At 52.8% G+C, this 25,434-nt stretch overlaps 1 protein-coding gene across 1 annotated transcript; it reads right to left on the reverse strand.

Annotated features, from left to right (window-relative positions):
* Positions 1-1,777: 1,777 nt before the first annotated feature.
* LOC135180489 (NACHT, LRR and PYD domains-containing protein 1a-like) lies at positions 1,778-23,693 on the reverse strand. Its single transcript, XM_064152948.1, has 16 exons — positions 23,623-23,693; positions 20,234-20,265; positions 20,040-20,093; positions 19,198-19,248; positions 17,991-18,020; positions 14,982-15,047; positions 14,837-14,880; positions 14,686-14,735; positions 13,085-13,305; positions 12,745-12,995; positions 10,360-10,494; positions 8,421-8,559; positions 6,950-7,003; positions 6,784-6,855; positions 4,534-4,803; positions 1,778-2,546 (listed from the first exon to the last, which is right to left on the reverse strand). Exons 1-16 carry the CDS (start codon positions 23,649-23,651, stop codon positions 2,518-2,520), a joined length of 1,527 nt encoding a protein of 508 aa, XP_064009018.1. The 5' UTR covers positions 23,652-23,693; the 3' UTR covers positions 1,778-2,517.
* Between the last annotated feature and the right edge of the window lie 1,741 nt (positions 23,694-25,434).

Raw genomic sequence — 25,434 nt, forward strand, 5'->3', positions numbered from 1 at the left:
AAAACCCCAAACACATTATTTCCAGCTTCTGAACAGATATCCTCCCTAGAGCTTTACTGGGCAGCTACAGATTCCCCTGATGGCAGTTTCATAGAAAGATGAAGAATGGGAAACACCTCTGAGAGGATCATCAAGTCCAACTGTGCACCCAACAACACCATAACCACGACAGCATGTGTCTTTTGAAGCCCCCCAAAGGTGGAATTCCCCACTCTCCTTGGGCAGCCTGTTCCTGTTTTACCATTCTGGTCACAAAGAGAAGAGCCCACAGGAGGATTACCTGGGAGTGGAGCACCCCATGTCACCTCCCTGCCTCCCACAGCTTCTTACCCTCAGCAGAAGGTCCTGGGCACCAACGGAGCCTTTTTGCTCAGCCATCTCCTAGGATGTATGCAGCAGTGGAACACCAAGGGCTTGTGCAGGACAAGGGAGGATGGATGGAAGCTTCAGGAGCGCAGATTGAGGCTGGAGATTAGGAAGTTCTTTCCAGTGAGGAGGAGGAGGAGACACTGGAACAGGTTGCCCAGGGAGGTCATGGATGCCTCCTCCCTGGAGATGTTCAAAGACAGATTGGAGATGGGCCCTGAGCAACCTGTTCTAGTGGGATGTGTCCCAGTTTGGAACTGGATGGTCTTGAAGGTCCCTTCCAATCCAAACCAGTCTTTGGTTCTATGGATCTATGACTGTTCTGCAGCCTCAGCCAGAAAAGGTGGCAAGGAGAAGGCCCCAATGTAATTAGCTCATTAAATGGTGAGTCTGTTTCTCCAGCTCTCCTTAATCTGGCCTGAAACTGGATGATCTTGAAGGTCCTTTCCAACCCAAACTATCTTGTGAAATAAAAGGATCGGAAAGATGGCCCAGAACATATAATATCCATTCAACAATTCATCCAAGAGCTAAAATGAAAACCAAATTTCAACAAGACAGTGTCAATGTTCCCTTTTTAATCCTGATTTCCTTAAAGTGGGCTTTGTCTTTCAGAAACACAGACAGAGGAAGATGGTCAACAGAATCCTGTGTCTGGAAAACCAAGATACTCTCCTGGATCAGAGCCGTCTGGTGCAAATCTCATCCTTAAGGGCTACAAAGATGATGAGACTCAAATCTCTCTTCTGAGGACTTGCAGAGAAGAACAAGAAATTTACTCTGCCCTAACAAGGCCACAGCTAGAGGGATGAGTCCATTTCTGGACTCCCCACTTAAAGAGGGGTAGGGAACTGCTGGAGAGAGACCAGCAAAGGCTGCAAAGCTGCTGAGGTGACCTGGATCAGCTCTGGGAGGAGCAAAGGCTGAGAGCCTGCAGAAGAGCAGCCCCAGAGGGCATCTGAGCAATGCGCAGCAAGAGAGAAAGGAGATGTAGGGGGCAAGTGGTGCCCAGGGACAGGACAAGGGGCAATAGGCACAAACTGGCAGCCAGGAGGTGCTGTCTGAGCAGGAGGAGAAATTTGTTTGGTGTGAGGGTGCTGGAGGCCTGGAGCAGGCTGCCCAGAGAGGTTGTGGAGTCTCCTTCTGTGAAGAGCTTCCAGCCCCCCTGGGCACTGTCCTGCTGGGCAAGCTGCCGTGGGTGCCCTGCTTTAGCAGGGGCAGTTGGACTGGATGATTTCCCTAGAGGTCTCTCCCAAACAAACCATGCTGGGATCATGGGATCCTTTCTAAACCCTTTCCAGTTCCCCAGCAGACACATAGCTGATGGAGCAACAACACCAGGGGTTGTGGCTTCTCCCACTGGAGTTGTAAGTACCTGATTCTAGTCCAGATTAAAAAAAAATCAATCAAGTAAAAAAAAAAAAGTATTAGAAGTTTATAAAACAAACAGAAATACAAAAGTAAAAAAAAACAACCAAACAAAAATAATATACAGCATACAAAATGATCTCAGAAAAATTGAGACAAGACTGTACAGAACAGAGGCAAAAGAAGAAGTACTCCCAAGGAACAGCCAAAGCTGCCTGGAGTTCTCAGTGGTGATCCCATCTTTAGGAAACAGACCCACAGGTCTGTGCAGTGATTGTGGAGATAAAGAGTGATGACACAGAGGCATTTACCTGCATGTTTCAGGTTGCCCTTCCCTGAATAATCTGTGCCTAGCACCAAGCACCTCATGATTCTGGCAGTTCGCTCATTGCTTGGAAGGAGGTGAAAGTTTCCACCTAAAACTTTTCTTCCCCCTTTTCCCTGATGGAAATAAACCCATTCCTAGATAACCACCAGGTGCCCGAGCCAGGCAAAGTGGTTTTCCTCCAGTGTTCATCTCCTTTAGGTCTGGCTCAGACCAGACAAAAGTGGGTGCTGGGCTTCCTCGGTCACAAAGCTCAGCGCTGCTGGTGATGGATCCACCATGCCAGTCATTGCTCCTAAGAGTCTTGGGTGTGTCTATTTCCACACCAAATTTCATTCACATTTCTTGCCTTCTGCTGAGGGGTGATGTCTCACCTCTTCCATCCTGAAGGTCAGCCACATCCCAGGGAAGCAGCTGGCGAAGGGCACCTAGTCGAGGAAGCTGCCACCACCCTCCTCCTAACGTGGCTTTGCCAACTCAGAGAACCCTGCAGAGAGGAACAGGCACAAACACAGAAAGGTTGTCTGAGCTCCAGGAGTTGTTGGGATGCTCAAGTTGAATAATAAACACATTAAAAGAACAGTCAGACAGCTCAAGGCTACGAGCAGAGAAGTTTGTGGTGGTTGGATAAGGGAGGGAGGGAGCACCAGCAGCTCTCCATGCTTGGGAAGCAGGTTGGCTTTAGGGAGAATTAAGGAAGAACAAAGTTTTGCCTGTTCCAGGCATTTAGTTTTTGAGGAAGGTTCTCCTCGTCTGGCTGAGCTCTCAGATCACTGAGCAACTTTGGTTGGCAGAACTGAACCAAACACGAGGTTGAGAAGTGAGTGGGAGCTGCAGCGAGGAAATGGATGCACACATGGGTCTGCAGGATGGAACCACTAAGGCATCCACCAGGGGAAGGGGTCAGTTCCTAAAACACACAAAAGGCTCAAATCTCCCTTCTGAGGACTTGCAGAGAAGATCAAGAAATTTACTCTGCCCTAACAAAGCCACAGCTGGAGGACTGGGTCCAGTTCTGGGCTCCCCAATTAAAAGAGGGGCAGGAGACTGCTGGAGAGTCCAGCAAAGGCTGCAAAGCTGCTGAGGGTCTGGAGCAGCTCTGTGAGGAGCAAAGGCTGAGTGCTCTGGGGATGAGGGTCTACAGAAGAGCAGCCCCAGAGGGCATCTGAGCAATGCTCAGCAAGAGAGAAAGGAGATGTAGGGGGCAAGAGGCTGGGGCCAGGCTCTTGTCAGTGGTGCCTACAGACAGCACAAGGGGCAGTGAGTACAAACTGGTATCCAGGAGGTTCCACCTGAGCAGGAGGAGAAACTTGTTTGGTGTGAGGGTGCTGGAGGCCTGGAGCAGACTGCCCAGAGAGGTTGTGGAGTCTCTTGTGGAGAGCTTCCAATCCCCCATGGCATTGTGCTGCTGGGCAAGCTGCTGTGGGTGCTCTGCTTTAGCAGTGGGTTGGACTGGATGATCTGCAGAGGTCTCTTCCAGCCCTCACTGTGCTGGGGTTCTGAGAAGAATTCTCTGGGATGTATCAAACTGATTTTCTTGGTCGTGCTGAGAGAACTATCAGCATAGTCAGTGCCAAAATATGATGCATTTTATATCAGTCTCTGAAGTATAAAAATATCAAACCATTTCAGTTGGAAAACACCTCTGAGATCCCCATGTCCAACCATTAACCCAGCACTGTAAAGTCATTGCTGATACCATAGACTGAGTTAGGTTGGAAGGGCCCTCAAAGATCATCCAGCTCCACCCCCCTGCCATGGGCAGGGACACCTCCCACCAGCCCAGACTGCTCAAGGCCTCATCCAACTGGCCTTAAACACCTGCAGGGAGGGGACATCCACAACCTCCCTGGGCAACCTGTTCCAGTGTCTCCCCACCCTCACTGGCTAGAGTTTCCTCCTAATCTCCAGTCTCCATCTTCCCTCCTCAAGCTTTCATCCACTCCCTCTCATCAAAAAGTCCTCCCCAGCTTTCCTGTAGGCCCCCTTCAGGTACTAGAAGGCTGCTATAAGATGTGAAGAGACAACATCATAAATATCTGATGGCTGGAGGTCAGGAGGGGAGGCTTTGCTCATTTGCTCCTTGTGAAAGGACAAGGAGCAATGAGTGGAAGCTGCAGCAGAAGAGGTTTCACCTCAACACAAGGGGGAACTGCTTTATTGTAAGGGTCACAGAGCACTGGAACAGGCTTCCCAGAGATGTTGTGGAGTCTCCTTCTCTGGAGACTTCCAAGGCCTGTCCTGATGTGTCCCTGTGTGACCTGAGCTAGAGTGTATGGTCCTGCTCCAGCAGGGGGGTTTGGCTCGATGATCTCTTTGTGTCCCTTCCAACCCCTAACATCCTGTGAGCCTGTGAACTTTGGGCTAAGTAGGAACACAAGCAGCAGGTTCCTGGTGAACTTTCTGATGTGAACTCTTAGGCTACACCTGAAGCACTCTGATGGCACCAAAGCAACTCAGCACAGAGGCAATACCTTGCAGGGTCTGGAGGATCTCGTAGGATGCTTTTTCACGGAGACTTGCATACAGAGCTTCTGCTGTCCCTTTGTTTTGTTCTCTGTCTCTCCACTTGCTTAACACCAGAAATTTTTGCATGTTCACCCCTTCCTCAGTCGCCTGAATCTGCTCAATGTCTTTCATTTCCATCTGGAGGCACTCAATGGCAATCTCTTTCCACTGCCTTCCAAATTTCTGGGCGATCACCATCAGCTGCTGGTCAGTTAATTTCTTTGTTTCAGTTTCATCTGAAAAGACACAGGGGGAAAAAAAACCCAACCAAACCAAATCAGACTTAACATCACTCTTGTCATTAAGGCCCACTCAGGTCCACTGCTAGTTCTCTGCGTGGCCAAGGGGCGTGGGATTAAGGTTTTATTGAGATAATTCCATGGAGTTACTGAAGGGATTGTGGAGGTTATGCAGCAAAGTCAGAGCCAAGCACCGGAGAAAAGCATCTGAAGGACCAAGTAACCCAGCTCATGAAGGTGACAGCAGCCAGAGGAGGGCCACAAAGTTGATCAGAAAGTTGGAGCACCTCTGCTACAAGGCTAGGCTGAGAGAGTTGGGCTTGGTCAGCCTGGAGAAGGCTTCAGGGAGACTTTCTGGTGGCCTTGCAGTGTGTAGTGGTTTGGGTGTTCCCTGGCCCCCCACACTATGAAAATCAGCCAGCCTAGACTAGGCCAGCTCTGGAAATTCGACTGAAGCTTCTATTTACAGCTTAGCTCACTATACAAGCAGATATTTACAGTATATACAGTTATAGACAGGTATCTACAAGGTAACAGGTCATACAGAAACACAACAGCCCTCCCAGAAACCTGAGTCCCCAGGAGGGGCTCCCAACCACCCTTCCACCTTCTCCCACCCCTCTCAACCTCACCCCAGTCCCAAAGAATGGAGGTTTGGCCAGGGGGTTAGGAAGCAAAGTGGATTAATCAGAGAGATGGCAGAGAGGTTAGAGAGAGAAATACAGCTCAGGCAATGCCCCAAGGAGTGCCTTATCTATGTTTGGATTCTTGTTCTTCTACATCTCAGCAAGCCTATGAGTGAAGTAGACATCATCCTGTTTTCCCTTTCACAGCCTGTGATCTAATCCTTCTCACCAAAACATTCTAGCTAGCTTCAAACTAGCACACAGTGCTTAAAGGAGCTGAGCAGAAAGCTGAGCACAGACTTTTGAGCAGGGCCTGGCAGGAGAGGACAAAGGGGGATGGTTTGGACTGAAAGAGGTTGATTCAGGCTGGAGAGAAGGAAGAAATCTTTTACAATGAGGGTGGTAAGAGCCTGTCTCAGGATGCCCAGAGAGGTGGTAGAAGTCCCATCCCTGGAATCATTCCAGGTGAGGCTGTTTGAGGCTCTGAGCAACCTATTTGGGCTTGCTCACCACAGGGGGGTGTTGGACTAGAAGAGCTGGAAAGGCCCCTTCCAAGCCAAACCATTCTTTGATTCTATGAAATCAGCTACAGCATCACAGAATTGTCAGGGCTGGAAGGGACCTCAAGGATCATCCAGCTCCAACTCCCCTGCCATGGGCAGGGACACCACACACTAGAGCAGGTTGCCCAGAGCCACATCCAGCTTGGCCTGTGATAAGTCTTAGAAGATAATCCCATTTTAGCTGGGCTTGGCAAACTTCCCTGCTGTTTTCCCCTATTTACTCAATGAACAACAAACACTGCACTCAAACACACAAATGGAGGCACAAATTCCACAGGAATCACAGCACTGGAAGGGTCCCCTAGAGATCATCCAGTCCAATCCTCCTGGTAGAGCAGGCTGCACACCTACAAAAGCAGCCTCTTCTCCTGTTTTTTGTGTGCAGATTGGATCACAGAATTGTCAGGGCTGGAAGGGACCTCAAAGATCATTCAGCTCCAAACTCTCTGCCATGGGCAGGGACACCACACACTAGAGCAGGTTGCCCAGAGCCACATCCAGCTTGGCCTTAAAATCCTCCAGGGATGAGGCTCCCACCACCTCCCTGGGCAAGCTGTGCCAGTCTCTCACCACCCTCATGCTGAAGAACTTCTTCCTGAGATCCAATCTGAATCTACCCACTGAAAGTTGTGCTGCATTCCCCCAGTCCTATCACTATCTGACACCCTAACAAGGTCCTCCCCAGCTCGGTGGCAGAAAATGGGAGCTCAGGTTCAATTTCTGGGCTACAAACACCAACAGAAGCCCTCCCAGCCACTCCAAACCTGTTGTTTTAAACAGGACAGTACCTGCAGGGCTGCCAGTCTTCTGTTTTTTGCGACAGGGCTCATCCTCTGAAGATGGTTTCCTTTTTTTGACACCTAAGAAGGAAGCAGGAGGTGATGTCAGCCCATTCTTAGCTCTTGAAGCTGCAGGAGCAAGCGAGGTGGGCAGAGAACAAGCAACAAGACTTACTGGCTGTGCTCTTCCTCTGCTTGTTTTTGTTCTGGTCATAATGAATCCAGTCACCTGGGGAAGAGTTCACACAGAGGAAACACAAGTGTGAAGCAGGAATTCCCATGGCTAACACCCACCTCCAACAGCCTTGGACACCAAACCAAGCTGCTGGATGAATTCCAGATGCTGAGCTAAGATTTTCCACCGTGAGATGATTTTGCCTCTTTTTTTATCCAACATACTGCAGCCATAATATGCAATATGAACTCCCAGTGAGAAAAGCTAATCTGGAGCATCACCCCACACATCCACAGCCCCAAAACCTGCTCCTGTTTGATCACAGGGTGATTGCAACATGCACTGCACAACCTCTTCTATTTGGTGTTTTTGGTCCTTCAAGCTCCAAACCTCCTCATTTTCATCAGCAGGAATTCAAGTGGCTCTGGAGGCTGAATGGTCAGAGAATCACAGAATTGTCAGGGCTGGATGGGACCTCAAGGATCATCCAGTCCCAACCCCCCTGCCTTGGCTGGGGACACTTCACACTAGATCAAAGAATGAACCAGGTAGGAAGAGACCTCCAAGATCATCCAGTCCAACCTAGCACCCAGCCCTAGCCAGTCAACCAGACCATGGCACTAAGTGCCTCATCCAGGCTTTGCTTGAACATCTCCAGGGACGGTGACTCCACCACCTCCCTGGGCAGCCCATTCCAATGGCAATCACTCTCTCTGCACACAACTTCCTTCTAACATCCAGCCTAGACCTCCCCTGGCACAACTTGAGACTGTGTCCCCTTGTTCTGTTGCTGCTTGCCTGGCAGAAGAGACCAACCCCACCTGGCTACAGCCTCTCTTCAGGTAGTTGTAGACAGCAATGAGGTCACCTCTGAGCCTCCTCTTCTCCAGGCTGCACACCCACAGCTCCCTCAGCCTCTCCTCACAGGGCTGTGCTCCAGGCCCCTCACCAGCCTTGCTGCCCTTCTCTGGACACATTCCAGTATATCAACATCTCTCTTGAATTGAGGAGCCCAGAACTGGACACAGTACTCAAGGTGTGGCCTGACCAGTGCTGAGTACAGGGGCAGAATAACCTCCCTTGTCCTGCTGGCCACACAGTTCCTGAGCCAGGCCAGGATGCCATTGGCTCTCCTGCCCACCTGGGCACACTGCTGGGTCATGTTCAGCTACTCTCTACCAGTACCCCCAGGTCCCTCTCTTCCTGGCTGCTCTCCAACCACTCTGTCCCCAGCCTGTAGTGCTGCTTGGGGTTGTTGTGGCCGAAGTGCAGAACCTTGCACTTGGCCTTGTTAAATGGCATCCAATTCGCTTCTGTCCCCCTATCCAGCCTACCAAGGTCCCTCTGCAGTTATCAGGTTGCTCAGAGCCACATGCAGCCTGGCGTTAAAGACCTCCGGGGATGAGGCTTCCACCACCTCCCTGCCCCAACTCCTGCATCTTCTCAGCAGGCAGGAAGACCAAAGACTCACTCTCTCGCAGTTTTGCTTTCCAGACGGTCGCCTCCGACTCCAGCTCAACCAAAGACAAGGTGAAGTCATCAGGTTTCTCCAAATAGACCTCGATGTAATTCTTCAGTTTGAAGTGGGATCCATCCACAAACTCAAATTCCTGGGCAGTGGAAAATGTGCTCACAATAAATATAGATCCCCGACAGAAAGCGAAGAGGAGGAACTTGGCTCTTGGCACAGAGCTCAGCTCCAAACTCCCCAGAGCTCTGCTGCCAACTTCAGCATTAAAATTTTGCTCCAGGTTCTTAGGGCACTAGGAGGCAAATGCTCCTCCTGCAGCATGTGAAAGGTGTCCCTAAGGCAGTGCAGGAACGTACAGGAGAAGCCATGTTCATTGAATCACAATTGGAAAAGTCCTCTAAGATCATCAAGTCCAACTGGCAACCCAGCACCACCATGCCCACTAAACCCCAGCCTGAAGTGCCATGTCTACACTGTTTCCACAGACTCAGAATGCCAGGGGCTGGGAGGGACCTCCAAAGCTCACCCAGTCTAACCCCCCTGCCAGAGCAGCATCACCCAGAGCAGGTCACACAGGAACACATCCAGGTAACGTTTGAATATCTCCAGAGAGGGAGACTCCACACCCGCCCTGGGCAGCCTGTTCCAGGGGTCTGGCACTCTCACAGGGAGAAAATTCCTCCTCATGTTTAAATGAAACTTCCTATGCCTCAGCTTCCAGCATTGCCCCTTGTGCTGGCACTGGGCATCACCCAGCAGAGCCTGGCTCCAGCCTCCTGGCACTCACCCTGCACAGCTTTATAAACATTGCTGATCACAGAATCACAGAATTAACCAGGTTGGAAAAGACCTCTGAGATCATGGAGTCCAACCTATCACCCAGCACCTTCTAATTAACTAACCCATGGCAGTGAGTGCCTCATCCAGCCTCCTTTTAAACACCTCCAGGGATGGTGACTCCACCACCTCCTCGGGAAGGCTAGTCCACACAGGAATGCATCTCCACAGAAAAAAGCTCCACAACCTCTCTGGGCAGCCTGCTCCAGAACTGCACAACCTCTCTGGCAGCCTGCTCCAGGGCTCTGTCACCCTGGCTCTAAAGAAGTTTCCCCTTATGTTGAGCTGAAACCTTCTCTGTTCCAGTTTGTAGCTGTTGCTCCTTGGCTTATTGCTGCTGACCACCAAAAAGAGATTTGCCCCAGCCACTTGACACTGACCCCTCAGATATTTGTGCACATTGACCAGATCTCCTCTCAGCCTTCTCCAGACTAAACAGTCCCAGGGCTCTCAGTCTGTTTCCATAGGGAAGATGCTCAAGTCCCTCAGTCATCCTTGTGGCTCTCTGCTGGACTCTCTCCATCAGGTCCCTGTCTCTCTTGAACTGGGGAGCCCAAAACTGGACACAGTATTCCAGATGTGTTCTCACCAGGGCAGAGGCCTGCTGGCCACAATTTTCCTGATGCCCCCCAGGATGCCATTGCCTCTTTTGGCCACAGGGCACATTGCTGGCCCACGGACACTCCCAGGGATGGTGACTGCCCTAGGCAGCCTGGTTCAGGCCTTGACAACCCTTATGGGGAAGAAATTGTTCCTCATGCCCAGTTTTTACTTCCCCTGCTGCAACTTCAGGCCATTTCCTCTTGCCCTATTGCTTGTTCCTTGGGAGAAGAGACCAACCCCCACCTGGCTCCAAGCTCCTTCCAGGGAGCTGCAGAGAGCCAGAAGATCTCTTCTCAGCCTCCTTTTCTCCAGGCTGAATAATCTGACAATCCCAGGTTAGAAGAGACTTGAAGGGACGTCTTTCTGAAGACCTCTGGAGAAAAGCATGGTCTAAAGAGCATGAATCTCATCCAGCTGAACCTTACAAGCATCCTACCTTTTGCACCACATTCCTGCTGAAGCCGCAATGCCTGAGGGGAGGGCTGTGTAAGGGGCTTACCTCTGGAGTGACCTCAGCCTCTGGCTCACACATCAATCTGTATCTCTTCCCACTCTGAAGTAACTTCTGGCACACAGGTGGCTTGTCAATTTTAATGAATTTCTTATTGGAATTTTTTACAGCTTTGGAGATGTCCTGAAACGTAAAGATATCGCCCAAAAGTTACTGGTGTCAGTAAGAAACTCACATTGAAAACCTTCATGGGGCTCCTTGGCCCCTCCTCTGGCCTCAAAACCCACCAAATAAACTTCCTCAGCTACTCACAGAGCCCTGGAGCAGGCTGCCCAGAGAGGCTGTGGAGCCTCCTTCTCTGGAGACATTCCAAACCCACCTGGATGTGTTTCTGTGTGCCCTGCCCTGGGTGATCCTGCTCTGGCAGGGGGACTGGATTGGATGAGCTGTTGTGCTAGTTTGACTGCAGCTAGAATATTTTGGTGAGGAGAATTAGATGATAGGCTATGAAAGGGAAACAATGCTGATGTCTACTGCACTCACAGGCTTACTGAGATGGATAAGAACAAGAACATAAACATAGATAACAATAAGTCTTTCTCTGTCTGTGGGGCTGCATGAACTTCTTCTAACCTAACCTGCCTTCTGTGTGACTAATCCTTCTGCTTCCTAACCCCCCTGGCCGACCCTCCAAACGCACCTTGAATATAAGACAAGGTCTGGGGTAAGGTAGAGAGGTGGGGAGAAGGTGGAAGGGTGGTTGGAAGCCCCTCCTGGGGGGGGGCTCAGGTTTCTGGGAGGAGTGTTGTGTTTCTGTGTTACTTTTTAACTTGTGTATTTCTGTCTATACTGTAAATATCTGCTTCTATCTTGTGCTAAGCTGTAAAGATAAAGCTTCATTCAACTTCCAGATTCAGTTGAGTCTAGTCTGGGTGATTTTCACAAGTGGAGAGGGGGCAGGTAACATCTAAACCATCACATCTCTGGAAGTAATTTCCTACCCCTAACATACTGTGATTGTGCTGTGTGGATGAAATAAGATGGAAGAGGTCTGCAACCTGACTAAGAATAAGGTCATTCACTGCTGAAAGCTGGGGAGGGACTTTTTAGGATGTCAGTTAGATAGGACTGGGGGGAATGGAACAAAGCTGGAAATGGGTAGATTCAGACTGGATGTTAGGACAAAGTTCTTCACCATGAGGGTGGTGAGAGCCTGGAATGGGTTGCCCAGGGAGGTGGTGGAAGCCTCACCCTGGAGGTGTCTAAGACATCCAGGTTGGATGAGGCTCTAGATAGCCTGATCTAGTGCGAGGTGTCCCTGCCCATGGCAGGAGGGTTGGAACTAGGTGATCCTTGTGGTCCCTTCCAGCCCTGGCTGATTCTATGATTTTTGGTTAGAAGAGGTCTTTGGAGTCATTGAGCCAAACCCTTAGCTCTGCCAGGTCACCACCAAACCATGTCGCTCAGCACTGGCTTTGAAACCCCTCCAGGGCTGAGGACTCTCCCAGTGTTTGCCTACTCATTGTAATGGGGAATTGAAGAGAGGAGAAGCAGCTGTCCCAGTTACTAATCCTGAGCTCCATGGATTTTGGTGGAAAACAGGTTTCTGACATGCTGCTTTTCCATAGCAGCTTGCTAGTGAGCACATTGGCCAAAGCCAGGCCAGAGCCCTCCAGGTGGGGCTGGAAGAGATCATCCAGTCCAATTCCCTTGCTAAAGCAAGGCACACACAGCAGCTTGCCCAGGAACACAATGCCCAGGGCAGGTTGGAAGCTCTCCAGGCAAGAAGACTCCACAACATCTCTGGGCAGCCTGCTCCAGGCCTCCAGCACTAAACAAGTTTCTCCTCCTGCTCAGGTGGGACTTTCTGGGTGTGCCTGTTGCCCTTGGTCCTGTCACTGGGCACCACTGATGAGAATCTGTCTCTGTCCTCTGTCCCTCAGCCTTAAGAAGATCCTCTCTGGGGCTGCTCTTCTCCAGGCTCAACAGCCCCAGGGCTCTCAGCCTTTCCTGCCCACATCGATGCTCCAGGACCTTCAGCATCCTCATGGCTTTCTGCTAAACTCTCTCCAGTAGTTTCCTGTCTCTCTTGGAATAGGGAGCCCAGAACAGGATACAAGTCTCCAAGTGCTGCCTCACCAGGGCAGAGTAGAGTGGGAGGAGAACCTCCCTTGAACTCCTGAAGCAAAGGAGTTCCACGTTGTGCCCATTGCCCCATCCCTCAGCACTACTGACAAGAGCCTGGCCTCATCCTCTTGCCCTCCACCCTTTGGCCTCGATAATAAACACCACATACATAGCATGCATTGCTCTTGCAAGCAAACAGTGGGGTGAGAAGAGCATCTCTCCACCACAGCCCACCCTCAAGGCAGCACCTGCAGTCAGCAGCCCTGCCAGTCTTTCCTGGCCCACAGCATCTGACAGCAGCCATACCTTTATAAGGGAGTCATTGTTGGCAGCCACGTAGACCCAGAAGGACAAGGAGGGGTGCTGGTCAACCACTTTGTAGAGGATGACAACACCATGATACTGCACTGGCTCCTGGCTCTGGAGGAGAGGCCCCACTGGTGACAAGGAGCTCACCATCCACTTGACGTGCGACGCCGAGTAGTCGGCACTGGGCTCGATGACTGCGTCTTCCCCTTTGATGTGCAGAACCTTGAAGACCATGGCAGCACTGTGACCTGCAGGGACGTGGCATCACCTCAGCACCTGGGGTGGGTGAGGGAGCCAGCAACCTCCCACACCCACTGGGCCAGCGGCCAGCACTCACCACCCAAGCAGAGGGAGTGGGGAAACTGGATGGAGGTGAGAGCGGGAGGCGAGTCGCAGCACACGTCAAAGAGGGGGCCGCCTACAATCCAGGGCTTCTTCACCTTGTTGGCATACTTGCTCCAGGACAAGAGGGAATATGTGATTTTGACAGCCTCTGTCACCTCGAAAATCAGCCCAGTGAGGCTGCACTGGTACGTCCCTTCTCCATCCAGATGCACCCTGCCGTGGGCAAGAGGGATCCAGTTAGCTTAGTTTCCACCTCTTGGTAAATACCATAACAATGTGGTTAGCAGGGACAACAAACAACTCCCATCCCAGCAGGCATGGAGAACTTTATCTGAACAGCAGAGAAGCCAAACTAATCTTTTTTTCCCCCTCCAGTTTCTATGTTTAAACCACCCCTGAAGTGTTGAAAGCTGGCCAGGAGGACACCCAGCCAGCATAGGCGAGCTAACTACACTCAGCTGCTTTGCATAACACTTCCTGCACACAAAGCAGCTGCTTCCTCGTGAAGGGCTCAGTCTGGCTCCCACTGAGCTCAGAGCCAACATCATACATGGGCAAAGTCACTGCCACATGTGGACAAGAGGAACATCGCACACAGGAAACCTGCATGGCAAAGGTCAACAGCAAACACAGACAACACCAACAACCTGCATGGACATCAACAACAACCTGCTTGGCAAAGGTCAACAGCAAACACAGACAACACCAACAACCTGCATGGACATCAACAACAACCTGCTTGGCAAAGGCCAACAGCAAACACAGACAACACCAACAACCTGCATGGACAACATCAACAACAACCTGCTTGGCAAAGGTCAACAGCAAACACAGACAACACCAACAACCTGCATGGACAACATCACCAACAACCTGCTTGGCAAAGGTCAACAGCAAACACAGACAACACCAACAACCTGCATGGACATCAACAACAACCTGCTTGGCAAAGGTCAACAGCAAACACAGACAAGACCAACAACCTGCTTGGCAAAGGTCAACAGCAAACACAGACAAGACCAACAACCTGCTTGGCAAAGGTCAACAGCAAACACAGACAACACCAACAACCTGCATGGACAACATCACCAACAACCTGCTTGGCAAAGGTCAACAGCAAACACAGACAACACCAACAACCTGCATGGACATCAACAACAACCTGCTTGGCAAAGGTCAACAGCAAACACAGACAACACCAACAACCTGCAGGGACAACAAACCCAACAACCTGCATAGCAAAGGGCAACAGCTAACACAGACAACACCAACATCATGCATAGCAAGGGTCAGCAGCAAACACAGACAACACCAACAACCTTCAGGGACAACAAACCCAACAACCTGCACATAGCAAAGGTCAGCAGCTAACACAGACAACACCAACAACTTGCAGGGACAACACCACCAACAGCCTGCATGGCAAAGGTCAACAGCAAACACAGACAACATCAACAACCTGCATGAACAATAAAACAAACCCCCAAAAAGCTGAACACAAAGTTCAGCTTTTTACCACTTCAACTCAAGAGAGAAGCATCTCAAGGAGAGCACTGCAGACGTATACCCATCCCAGGAAAAACAAATCCATACACATGCCGTCCTCCAGACAGGATCCTGGGGGTCACTTGCTCCTTCTGGTCCTACAGACAAACACAGTTAAAAAGATGTGACAGAGCAGCAGGACGATTGGCAGGTAAGCCTCACGGGGAAAATCTGTGGGGTGGGTCTATTAAAAACCTACATTTTCCTTCCTGCAGTGCTGGCAGGGTGGTAGGCAGCTCACTCCTGAGGAGGAAACAAGGAAATCAGCTCATTAAAAGCCAAGAATTAAAACACTCTGGGAAAAATGAAATAACTAACCCAGCCCTCAAGAAGTCTGCCACTACCTGAGTCATCGTAGCACGGTGGTGGTGGTTGTTCCTCCTCCTCCTCCTCCTCCTGCTGTTCTTCATCTACAAAATGAGTTTGAACAAAGTGTCTCAGCCTCCAGTGGGCTTCTGCTCACACATTCAGCGAGGACAACCTACCCTTTCATTTGCTCACCTTCAGAACTTTCAAGTAGCTACCACTACTGATGTGAGCATGCACCCCACCAGCACTGGGAGCATGGGGCCCACCAACACGGGGAGCATGGCCTCAAGTCACACCAGGGGAGGTTTAAGTAGGACAGTAGGAATGATTTTTTTACTGTGGGAGTGGTCAAGTACTGGCACAGGCTGACCAGGGAAGTGGTGGAGTCCCCAGCACTGGAGGTGTTCAAATATAGACATGGGGAAGGTCTAGACTGGATGTTAGGAGGAAGTTGTTGCCAGAGAGAGTGATTGGCATTGGAATGGCCTGCCCGGGGAGGTGGTGTTGATGCCCCTGGAGGTGTTCAAGACAAAACTGGATGAGGCACTTAATGCCATGGTCTAGTTGATTGGACAGGGCTGGGTGATAGGTTGGACTGGATGATCTTGGAGGTCTCTTCCAACCCGGTTGATGCTATGGCACTTCATGGCATGGTTTAATGGCTGTGGTGGTGGTGGGTGGATGGTTGGATTTGATCTTTGAGGTCTTTTCCACATTTAACAATTGTTAATGATTGCATGATTCTATAAAAACCTCAGGAGAACTAAGTCTTTGCACACACACTTGCACATCTTCATGTGCAGCGTGGGGATGAAGCTGAACACCAGGCTACAGCTTCTGCCAGGAGCTTCCAACTTGTCCAAACCAGTGGGTGTTAAAAACAGCCATGCCCAAGATGAGTCTTATCATGCCGAGTACAAAACTCAACCACCTGGTGTGGAAGCTGGGCCAGCAAGCAGGAAACAAGACTGCTTGCAGTGTATTTCTCCCCAGAACAGAATCACAGAAAGTCAGAGGCTGGGAGGGACCTCCAAAGCTTATCCAGTCCAACCCCCCTGCCAGAGCAGGATCACCTAGAGCAGGTGATCCAGGCAGGTCTTGAATATCCCCAGAGAGGGAGACTCCACAACGCCCCTGGGCAGCCTATTCCAGGCTTCTGTCACCCTCAGGGGAAAAAAAATCCTCCTCATGTAAGCATGGAACTTCCTGTGCCTCAGCTTCCACCCACTGGGCATCACCCAGCAGAGCCTGGCTCCAGCTTCCTGGCACTCACCCTGCACATATTGATAAACATTGCTGAGGTCACCTCTCAGGCTCCTCCTCTCTCAGCAGCACAGCCCCAGCTCCTTCAGGCTTTCCTCATAACAGAGATGTTCCATTCCCTTCAGCATCTTTGTGGCTCTGTGCTGGACTCTCTTAAGCAGTTCTATGTCCCTCTTGATCTGGGGAACCCAGAACTGGATACAGTACTCCAGATGTGGCCAGAGCAGAGGGGCAGGAGAACCTCTCTCAACTTACTCACCACAGCCCTTCTAATCCACCCCAGAATGGCACTGCCCCTCCTGGCCACCAGAGCACATTGCTGGCTCATAGAATCAACCAGGTTGGAAGAGACCTCCAAGATCATCCAGTCCAACCTAGCACCCAGCCCCATCCAGTCAACTAGACCATGGCACTAAGTCCCTCATGGTCTACCACCCATCCACTAGGACCCCCAAATCCTTTTCCCCTTCACTGCCTTCCAACAGCTCAGTCCCCCAACCTATCCTGATCCCTGGGGTTGTTCTTTCCCAGGTGCCAGACTCTCCCCCTGCCCTGTTGAATTTCATTTAATTTCTCCCTGCCCAACCCTCAGCCTGTCCAAGTCTGGCTGAGTGGCAGCACAGCCTTCTGGTGTGGCAGCCACTCCACCCAGTTTGGTGTCATCAGCAAACTTGCTGGCAGTGCCCCCTGTGCCCTCATCCAGGTCATTGGTCATGAACAGAACTGGTTCCAGTACTGACCCCTGTGGGACCCCACTAGTCACAGGCCTCCAACTAGACCCATTCCATTGACCACAGCTCTCTGGCTTCTTTCCTTCAGCCAGTTCCCACCCACCTCACTCCCTGATCATCCAGACCACATTGCCTCAGGTTAGCCAGAAGGATGCTGTGGGAGACAGTGCCAAATGCTCTACTGAAATCAAGATAAACTTCCACTGCTCTACCATCATCTATCCACCTGGGGATGTCCTCATCAACGGCCATCAGGTTGGCCAAACATGACTGCCCCTTGGTAAAACCATGTTGATTGCTCCTAATGACCCCACTGTCCTTTAAGGGTAGCCAATGCCTCCTACTGACATGCCAGGAAACAGAGCTGACACATCAGGCCAACACTTCTAGCCCCAAGGATGGGTTTTGCAGCAGAGCTGTGGTGCCAAGTTGTGAGGATGGGCTGGCTGCCAGCTCCTGCTCCCCATCCCACCAACACCCTTCCTGCAAGCAGGGATGACAGCCAAACTGTTCCAAAGTCACCTTGGCCAATCAGCACCCCCTTGGGCAAGCAGACGAGTGGGATGCAAAACATGTCTTGCCTGGAAAACATCAGGCAGGCAGCACCCCCCGGCCTTGGCTTCCTTCCCATGGCCATGCTGGTGCCCAAACCGCTGCAGGGTGGCAGCTCCCATGGCAGGCAGAATCTCCACCCAGCAGCTCCCCGTGCTGGGCTCTGTCTGCAAACCACGACAGGCACCACACCATGCATGCACCCCTGCACCCCCCACTCCTTGCTCTCCACCAAGTCAGACTTGCAGTGGCCCTGGGCTGCCTGCTAGTTGCAGGTGTCCTGCTGACTGCAGGGGGGTCAGACAAGACAACCTTCGAGCGTCACTTCCAACCCGATGCAATCTGCAGATCTGTTTTGCCCAAAGACAAGGAGGTGACATCTTGGCCAGCTATAAATCACCCTCCAGCCATCAGTAATCACCACCCTGGAGCATCTCTTTATCCATGCTGGCTCCCTCATGCCTTCCAAGGGAGATGTAAGGAACCAAGCACACTCACCTGACCTTCTTCCATCCAGCTGCTCTGCGTCTGGTGAGAAAAAGCTTTGCAATTAGTTACCTACAGCACATCAGTTCTGCCTGGAACCACAACAAACCACCGGTGGTGTAACCAACACCAGCACAAGCCCTCCAGCTCCTCATCCACTGCAAACATCTCTAATTCTTTTCCCATCCATCCTGTTTTGCCACTTCAGCAGCCAACTCTAAAGTAGATTTATGGCCTCCTGCTGCTTGGACAACTTCCGCAGTGTGAAAACAACTGCCCCTATTGTGTCTGGGTGTTGTGTCAACATCAGCTGCTGCTCTGCTCTTTTTGCTCAGCTCAAAGCCCAGCTGGGAAATCAGCAGCTCACAAAACCATCATTCTGCTCCTCATAGAACCATGCAACGTTTGGGGCTGGAAGAGATCTTTAAAGTCGTTGAGTCCAACTATCTGCCAGGTCACCACTAAACCATGGCTCTCAGCATCACCTTTCCACAGCTTTGAAAGCCCTCCAGGGATGGGGACTCCACCAGTGCCCTGGGCAGCCTGGGCCAGGGCTTTACAATCCTTTTGAGGAAGAAATTGTTCTTTGTGTGCAACCTAAACCTCCCCTGGGGAAACTCAAAGCTGTTTTCTCTCGTTCTATCCATTGTTCCTTGGGAAAAGAGGACCCCCTACCTGGCTCCAAACTCCTTTCAGGGAGCTGCAGAGAGACAGAAAGCCTGCCCTCAGCATCTTCTTCTCCCCCAGCTCCCTCAGCTACTCCTCCCCAGCCTTGCTCTCCAGACCCTTCCCCAGGTTTGTTGCCCTCTCTGGATCTGCTCTAGCCACTCAATGTGCTTCTTGGACTGAGGGTCCCTAGTCTGAACCCAGGATTTGAGTTGTGGCCTTCCCAGTGCCCAGTACAAGGGAACAACTGCTGCCCTAGTCCCACTGGCCACACCATTGCTGATCCAAGCCAGGATGCTAGTGGCCTTCTTGGCCACCTGGGCACACTCTGGGTCATCTTCAGCTAGCTGTTGACCAATCTCCCCTGACCCTTTTCTACCAGGCAGCTTTCCCACCACCCTTCCCCAAGCCTGGAGCATGCAATCAGCACACAAGCACTGAGTTACCAGTCTGAGCCAATAACCCTGAGACCATCCCCATGGAGAGCAGCTGGTTTGAGCTGAGATGACATCTCCAAGAGGCGGAAATAGAGACATCAGAAGGCAATGCTCACCTGTCTCATCTTCTGAGCCGCTGCTGGAGCTGCTTTCTGAGCTGTCCTCTCCTTAAATAAATTAAATCCCATTAGTGAAATGCAGAAGGAAACAAAGCAAGGCCACAGGTTACTAACAGACTGGATGCGAGGAGGAAGTTCTTCACCATGAGAGTGGTGAGAGCCTGGAATGGGTTCCCAGGGAGGTGGTTGAGGTCCCATCCCTGGAGGTGTTTAAGGCCAGGCTGGCTGAGGCTCTGTCCAGCCTGATCTAGGGTAGGGTGTCCCTGCCCATGGCAGGGGGGTTGGAACTGGATGATCCTTGCGGTCACTTCCAACCCTGACTGATTCTATGGTTCTAACAGGATACATCCACGAGTTTAGATGCATCAGCTGGGTCAACAGATTAGAGACCTAATCCACTGAGGCACTTTTAGGCAGAAAGCAGCACCAGAGCATCACATCCAAGCCAGAAAGGAGGCTTAGAGGTCACCCAGGCCCCTCTGAAGGATCCATGAGATGTTCAGGATGCTGAATTTTAATGTTTTACATAATCTGAAGCTATTTTGCAGGCTTCATCCAAGGCACATCCAGGCTCACCCTGTTAAATTATGATTTGCTGTGGCATGCCCCTGAGTTGGGATAAGCATTGGTGGGACCTGACAGACCAGCTGTGATGTGATTCCTGGGGATGGGACACACAGCTTCAATGACTTACTCTGTCAAATGGAGCTGAAGAGAAACTAGCATGGCAAAGCAATGGGCTTGAGAAGTTGCAGCAGTGCCTACAAAGTGGCTTTAACATCCTGTGGGGACATGATGGCTTTCCCAGGGGCAGGGAACTAGGACATCTGGGTGCTCACCTGCTGGATGCTCCTCAGCTGAGCCATCTCCCTCCGTGCTGCTGGCCACCACTTCTGTAAGAGAAAAAGAGTTGAGGGGTAGAAGTTTGAAAGAGATGCAGCTCTTAAAAGCAGAGATTATTAACTTGTCACTTCTGTCCCAAAGGATGGAAATTTTCTAGGGAAAACAAAAATATCTGACAAAATTCCCATACCTTTTTCATCCGAGGAGAGGGACTCAGCTCCGCTGCAAGACAAGACAGGAGACACATCAGCAGATCCATCTCCACACAAGTAGGTGTCACTCAGAATCCCACCATGGTGTGGGCTGAAGGGACCTCTGCAGATCATCCAGTCCAACCCCCTGCTAAAGCAGGGCACCCACAGCAGCTTGCCCAGCAGCACAATGCCATGGGGGGTTTGGAAGCTCTCCAGACAAGAAGACCCCACAACGCCTCTGGGCAGCCTGCTCCAGGCCTTCAGCACCCTCACAACAAACAAGTTTCTCCTCCTGCTCAGGAGGAACTTCCTGGATGCCAGTTTGTGCCCACTGCCCCTTGTGCTGTCCCTGGGCACCACTGACAAGAGTCTGGCCCCAGCCTCTTGCCCCCCACGGCTCCTTTAGCTCTTGCTGAGCATTGCTCAGATGCCCTCTGGGGCTGCTCTTCTGCAGGCTCTCAGCCCCAGGGCTCTCAGCCTTTGCTCCTCCCAGAGCTGCTCCAGGCCCCTCAGCAGCTTTGCAGCCTCCGCTGGACTCTCTCCAGCAGCTCCCTGTCTCTTTTGAACTGGGGAGCCCAGAAGTGGACACAACACTCCCGTTGTGGTCTCACCAGTGCAGAGCAGACTGGGAGGAGAACCTCATTTGACCTGCTGGTGACATTTCCCCATTCCTCTCCACTGGCATCACTCCCAGCCTGTGGCAGGGAAGCAGAGGCTGAAAGGCAGCTTAGGATGGGGGGGTTGGTAATGAATTGTCTCCAAAATCCCCCACGGTCCTGGCTCTCACTCTTGCCATGCCAAGGACATCTGGCTCTGCTGCACATTTCTCATTGGCACCAGTCCTCAGCCCTTGGCCCTTTTGCCAAGTGCCCAGGGGCTGTGTGCCAAGCACCCACTGCTTTTGGTAGCCATCCAACCAATGGTCTTCAGTAGCACAGACAACAGAGATAAACACAGTGGCTTAGACATGCAAATGACTCCAACAGACCCCCTCACACATTCATGGCCTGTAGCAAGCCCAGAGCAAGCTTCGTTCTCCTGAGAAGAAGAAATGTGCTGGTTCTGCCATCCATGGACAAAGATCCGGTCTGGAAAACCTTCCCACGGAGGTCTGCAGAGCTCCACAATGCAACACCACTGAACAACCACCACTGAAGCTGCTGCTGAGGAAGGGAATTGCAGCAGCTACCACAAACCAGGAGGTGACATCCAGGTCTCCTTTGCTTTGGTGGCACAAGCAAATACTTCAGCCCATCTGCCAGGCCAGTGCCCAGTTGGAATGGTGACAGTGAAAGAGCATCAACACCCTTCCTTGAGAAGGGTGAGAGGTATGATTGCCACCTTAGTGATTCCAAGAGCTCACAGAATCCCAGCATGGTAAAGGCTGGAAGGGATCTCTGGAGATCATCCAGTCCAATCCCCCTGCTAGAGCAGCTTGCCCAGCAGCACAATGCCATGGGAGGCTGGGATCTCTCCAGACAAGGAGACTTCACAACCTGCCCCAGGCCTCCAGCACCCTCACACCAAACAAGTTTCTCCTCCTGTTCAGATGAAACCTCCTGGCCCTGTCACTGGGCACCACTGACAAGACATCCTCTGTCCCTCAGCCTTGAGATGATTCCCTCCGGGGCTGCTCTTCTCCAGGCTCAACAGCCCCAGGGCTCTCAGCCTTTCCTGCCCACAGCGACACTCCAGGATCACCAGCATCCTCACAGCTCTGCTGGACCCTCTCCAGCAGTTCCCTGTCTCTCTTGGAATAGGGAGCCCAGAACTGGATACAAGACTCCAGATGCAGCCTCACCAGGGCAGAGTAGAGAGGGAGGAGAACCTCCCTGGAAGTCCTGAAGCAAAGGGGTCCTAGATGAAATGATGGAAGCAGGGGAGCTCCTGGATGAAATGATGAAAGCAAGGAGGGTGCTGGGTGAGGAGCAAGAGCAGGGAAAACAATGCTGTGGCCAGCTAGCCACACCAGAGGAACTGGGCAAAGGTTTCACACCATGGACACAAGTGGGATGTTACACAACAGCATCAGCTCTTCCAAACTGTATCTTAAAAACAAATGGGAGGTTACACAAGAAGGTTGTGGCTTCCAAACTGTATCTTCAAAACAGATAAATAATGACCTAGTAGCTGCAGGATCTGGAGCATATACCCCAGGGATGGGGCCTGAGCCAAGAGCTGTTTGTGTAACCTTTCCACCCCTCGCACCGGCCTCCTCCTGAGCTAAAAACAGGGAAGCAGGAAGGGGAAAAAAAAGGCTCCCCAAATCCTCTGTATTAGGAGTGATTTCCCTTAATTAACGACCGGAGGACATCTCACCAGCTGTACCCATACAGAGCTGCAGCGTCAGGATGTGGTCGCCCAGCCCCCGCTGAAGCTTTAGCGGGCAAAAGATAAACCAAGCTCCGTGCCAAACGGTCCCTGCTGCCGGTTGTCGGGGCGACCCCCTCGGTGGGAATCTCGGGAGGGCTACAGAGCGGAGGACCGGGGGAGCAGCAGGGCTGGGGGAACGGGAACCGCCGTGGGGAGCAGCGGGGTCGGTGCAGTGGGGACTGCCGGGGGAGGGGAGCTGCGGGGCCGGCACAACCGAGAGCCCTGGGGCGGAGCAGGGCCGGGGGAACCGAGCCCGTAGCGGGAGCGGGGTCGGTGGAACGGAGCCAGGGGGACCGGAGCCTGCGGGAGGAGCGGGGCGGGTGGAGCGAGGACTCCCAGAGGAGCAGTGGGGCCGGGGCGGCCGAGCCCGGAGGAGGAGCTGGGCCGGTGCAACGGAACCCCCGGGGAGAGGGGAGGAGCGGGACCCTGGGAATTCAGCACGGGGAGAAGCGGGGCCGGGGGGAGGGGCGGGAACGCCGCTGGCTCTCTCGGCGCTTTTGTCTGCAGGAGGATGCCGAGCTGGCGGAGGGGGAGGGCTTTGAGACCCCTGGTGCAGGTGCAAGGCTGAGCTCTGGGCCCCAAAACTGAGCTGGGGGGGGGGGGGGGGGGGGTGGTGTCCTTTTTTTTTGTGGAGGGGGAGAAGGAAGGAGGCAAGGATCTCTCACGGGCGTTCGGTAAGGTGGGGGAGGTGAGGGGGTCTGGAGGCGATGCGGGGGCTGAATGGGAAAGGGAAGATGGAAGAAATGGGAGGATGCTGGGGGATGCGGGTGCTGCCGGGGGACTGGGAGGGTGGGGAAGATGCAGGGGTGGGGGGCGCATCGAAAGAAGCTGGGGTTGCAAAGGAGCCACGGGGTGGGGGTGCGCAGGGAGGCAGCCGAGGGAGGGCGGGAAGATACAGGGAAGGGCCCGGGGGAGATGCCGAGCGGGACTGGGAAGCGAGGGGCTCCCGATGATACTGGGGAGAGCCCCAGGATCCCCCCCATGCCCCGCCTCCGCCCCTATCTCCGCTCACCTGTCGGGCTCCTGCCCGTTAAGGGCCATCGCGGCGGGAGCTGGCGGGGAAAGCACCGAGCGGAGGGGCGGGGACGGGGGAGGGCGGGGGAGGGCACGGCACGGCACGGCACGGCACGGCACGCCCGCCCATGGCATGGGGCCACGGCGGAGGCTCGGAGCACAACGGACAGAGAACACCGCCACGGGCACTAGAGCCTAGCCCGCGGGGCCACGGTTATTGAGCACCTTCACGCCTGGGGGCTCCGCCGCCTCCCTGGGCAGCCTGCGCCAATCCCTGACCACTCTGGCAGCAGAGACATTGTTCCTCATCTCCGACCTAACCCTCCCCGGGCTCAACGTCAGGCTATGTGCGCTCCTCCTATCACCAGATACTGGGGAGAAGAGACCAACTCCCACCTCACGGCATGGCATGGAACAGAACAGAGTGCCCCGGCTAGGCTAGAGGGTGCTGTGTTTATCCATACCCGATACACAATGTCTATAGGCAGCTGTCCTTGGGCAGAGTGAAATAACACCACAGAATGGCTCTGCTTAGAAGGGACCTTTAAGATCAAATCCAACCCTTACCCCAGCGCTGCCAGGACACCACTAAACCGCGTCCCACAGCTCTGACAGCCCTCCAGGGATGGGGGTGCTGCCCTGGGCAGCCTGGGCAAGGCTGGACAATCCTCAGGAGGAATAAATTGTTCCTCATGTCCAACCAAAAACTCCTCTGGGGCAACTTGAGATCGTTTCTTCTCATTTTTTCGTTTGTTCCTTGGGAGAAGAGAGCAAACACCAGCTGGCTCCAGTCTCATTTCAAGGAGCTGTAGAGCACCAGAAGGTCTCCCCTCAGCCTCCTCTTCTCCAGGCTGCACACCCCCAGCTCCCTCAGCTGCTCTTCCCCAGCCCTGTTCTCCAGACCCTTCCCCAGCTTTGCTGCCCTTCTCTGGACCTGCTCCAGCCCCCAATCTCCTTCTCGAAATGAGGGTCCCAAAACTGAAGCCAGCATCTGAGGTGCAGCCTCGGCAGTGCCCCGTTGAGGGGATAATCATTGCCCTGCTCCTGCTGGCCACACTATTGCCGATCCAGGACAGGATAGTGATGACCCTCTTGGCCACCTGGGCGAGCACTGCCTCATCTTCAGCTGCTGTCAATCCCCAGCACCTGCAGGTCTTTTCCACTGGTCATTTTCCAGCCACTCTGTCCCCAGCCTGGATCATTCCTGGGGTTGTTGTGACCTAAGCTCAGAACCCAGCACTTGGTGCTGTTGAGCTTCATCCCATTGATCCAGCCTGGGCAGATGCCTCAGGAGAGCCTCAACCACACCAACACTTATGCTTAGTAAGTTTCATCTAAAGCAGGGGTCCTCAAACTACGGCCCCCCAGGGTACTCAATCCGTCCCGCCGGTATTTACAGACCCCCCCGCCGGGGCTGGGGTGGAACCAAGCAGCCACTTCCTACCACTTAATCCACTTGCCAGCCTCTACAGCCCCAAGCACCCGCCGGGACTGGGCTGGAACCAAACTACAGTCCGGCCCCCGACACTGCTGGGCTGGAACCAAACTACAGTCCGGCCCCCGACACTGCTGGGCTGGAACCAAACTACAGTCCGGCCCCCGACACTGCTGGGCTGGAACCAAACTACAGTCCGGCCCCCGACACTGCTGGGCTGGAACCAAACTACAGTCCGGCCCCCGACAGTGTGTGAGGGACAGTGAACCGGCCCCCTGTTTAAACAGTTTGAGCACCCCTGGTCTAAAGGCTTACTGAGGGTGCTCAGCCCTCTCATCCAGCTCATGGATGAAGGTGTGCAGGGTTAAACCTCCC

This window comes from Pogoniulus pusillus, chromosome 13 (assembly GCF_015220805.1).
Source record: "Pogoniulus pusillus isolate bPogPus1 chromosome 13, bPogPus1.pri, whole genome shotgun sequence".
Taxonomy (NCBI): Eukaryota; Metazoa; Chordata; class Aves; order Piciformes; family Lybiidae; genus Pogoniulus; species Pogoniulus pusillus.

Excerpts from the sequence above, each read along its gene's own strand:
- LOC135180489 (XM_064152948.1), bottom strand. The coding sequence starts at position 23,651 with ATGGCCCTTAACGGGCAGGAGCCCGACAG. Across the intron at positions 14,736-14,836 it reads AGCACTGCAGGAAGGAAAAT|GACCAGAAGGAGCAAGTGAC; the intron begins GTAGGTTTTTAA and ends GTTTGTCTGTAG. Across the intron at positions 13,306-14,685 it reads CTGTCTGGAGGACGGCATGT|GGTGCATCTGGATGGAGAAG; the intron begins GTATGGATTTGT and ends TGCCCACGGCAG.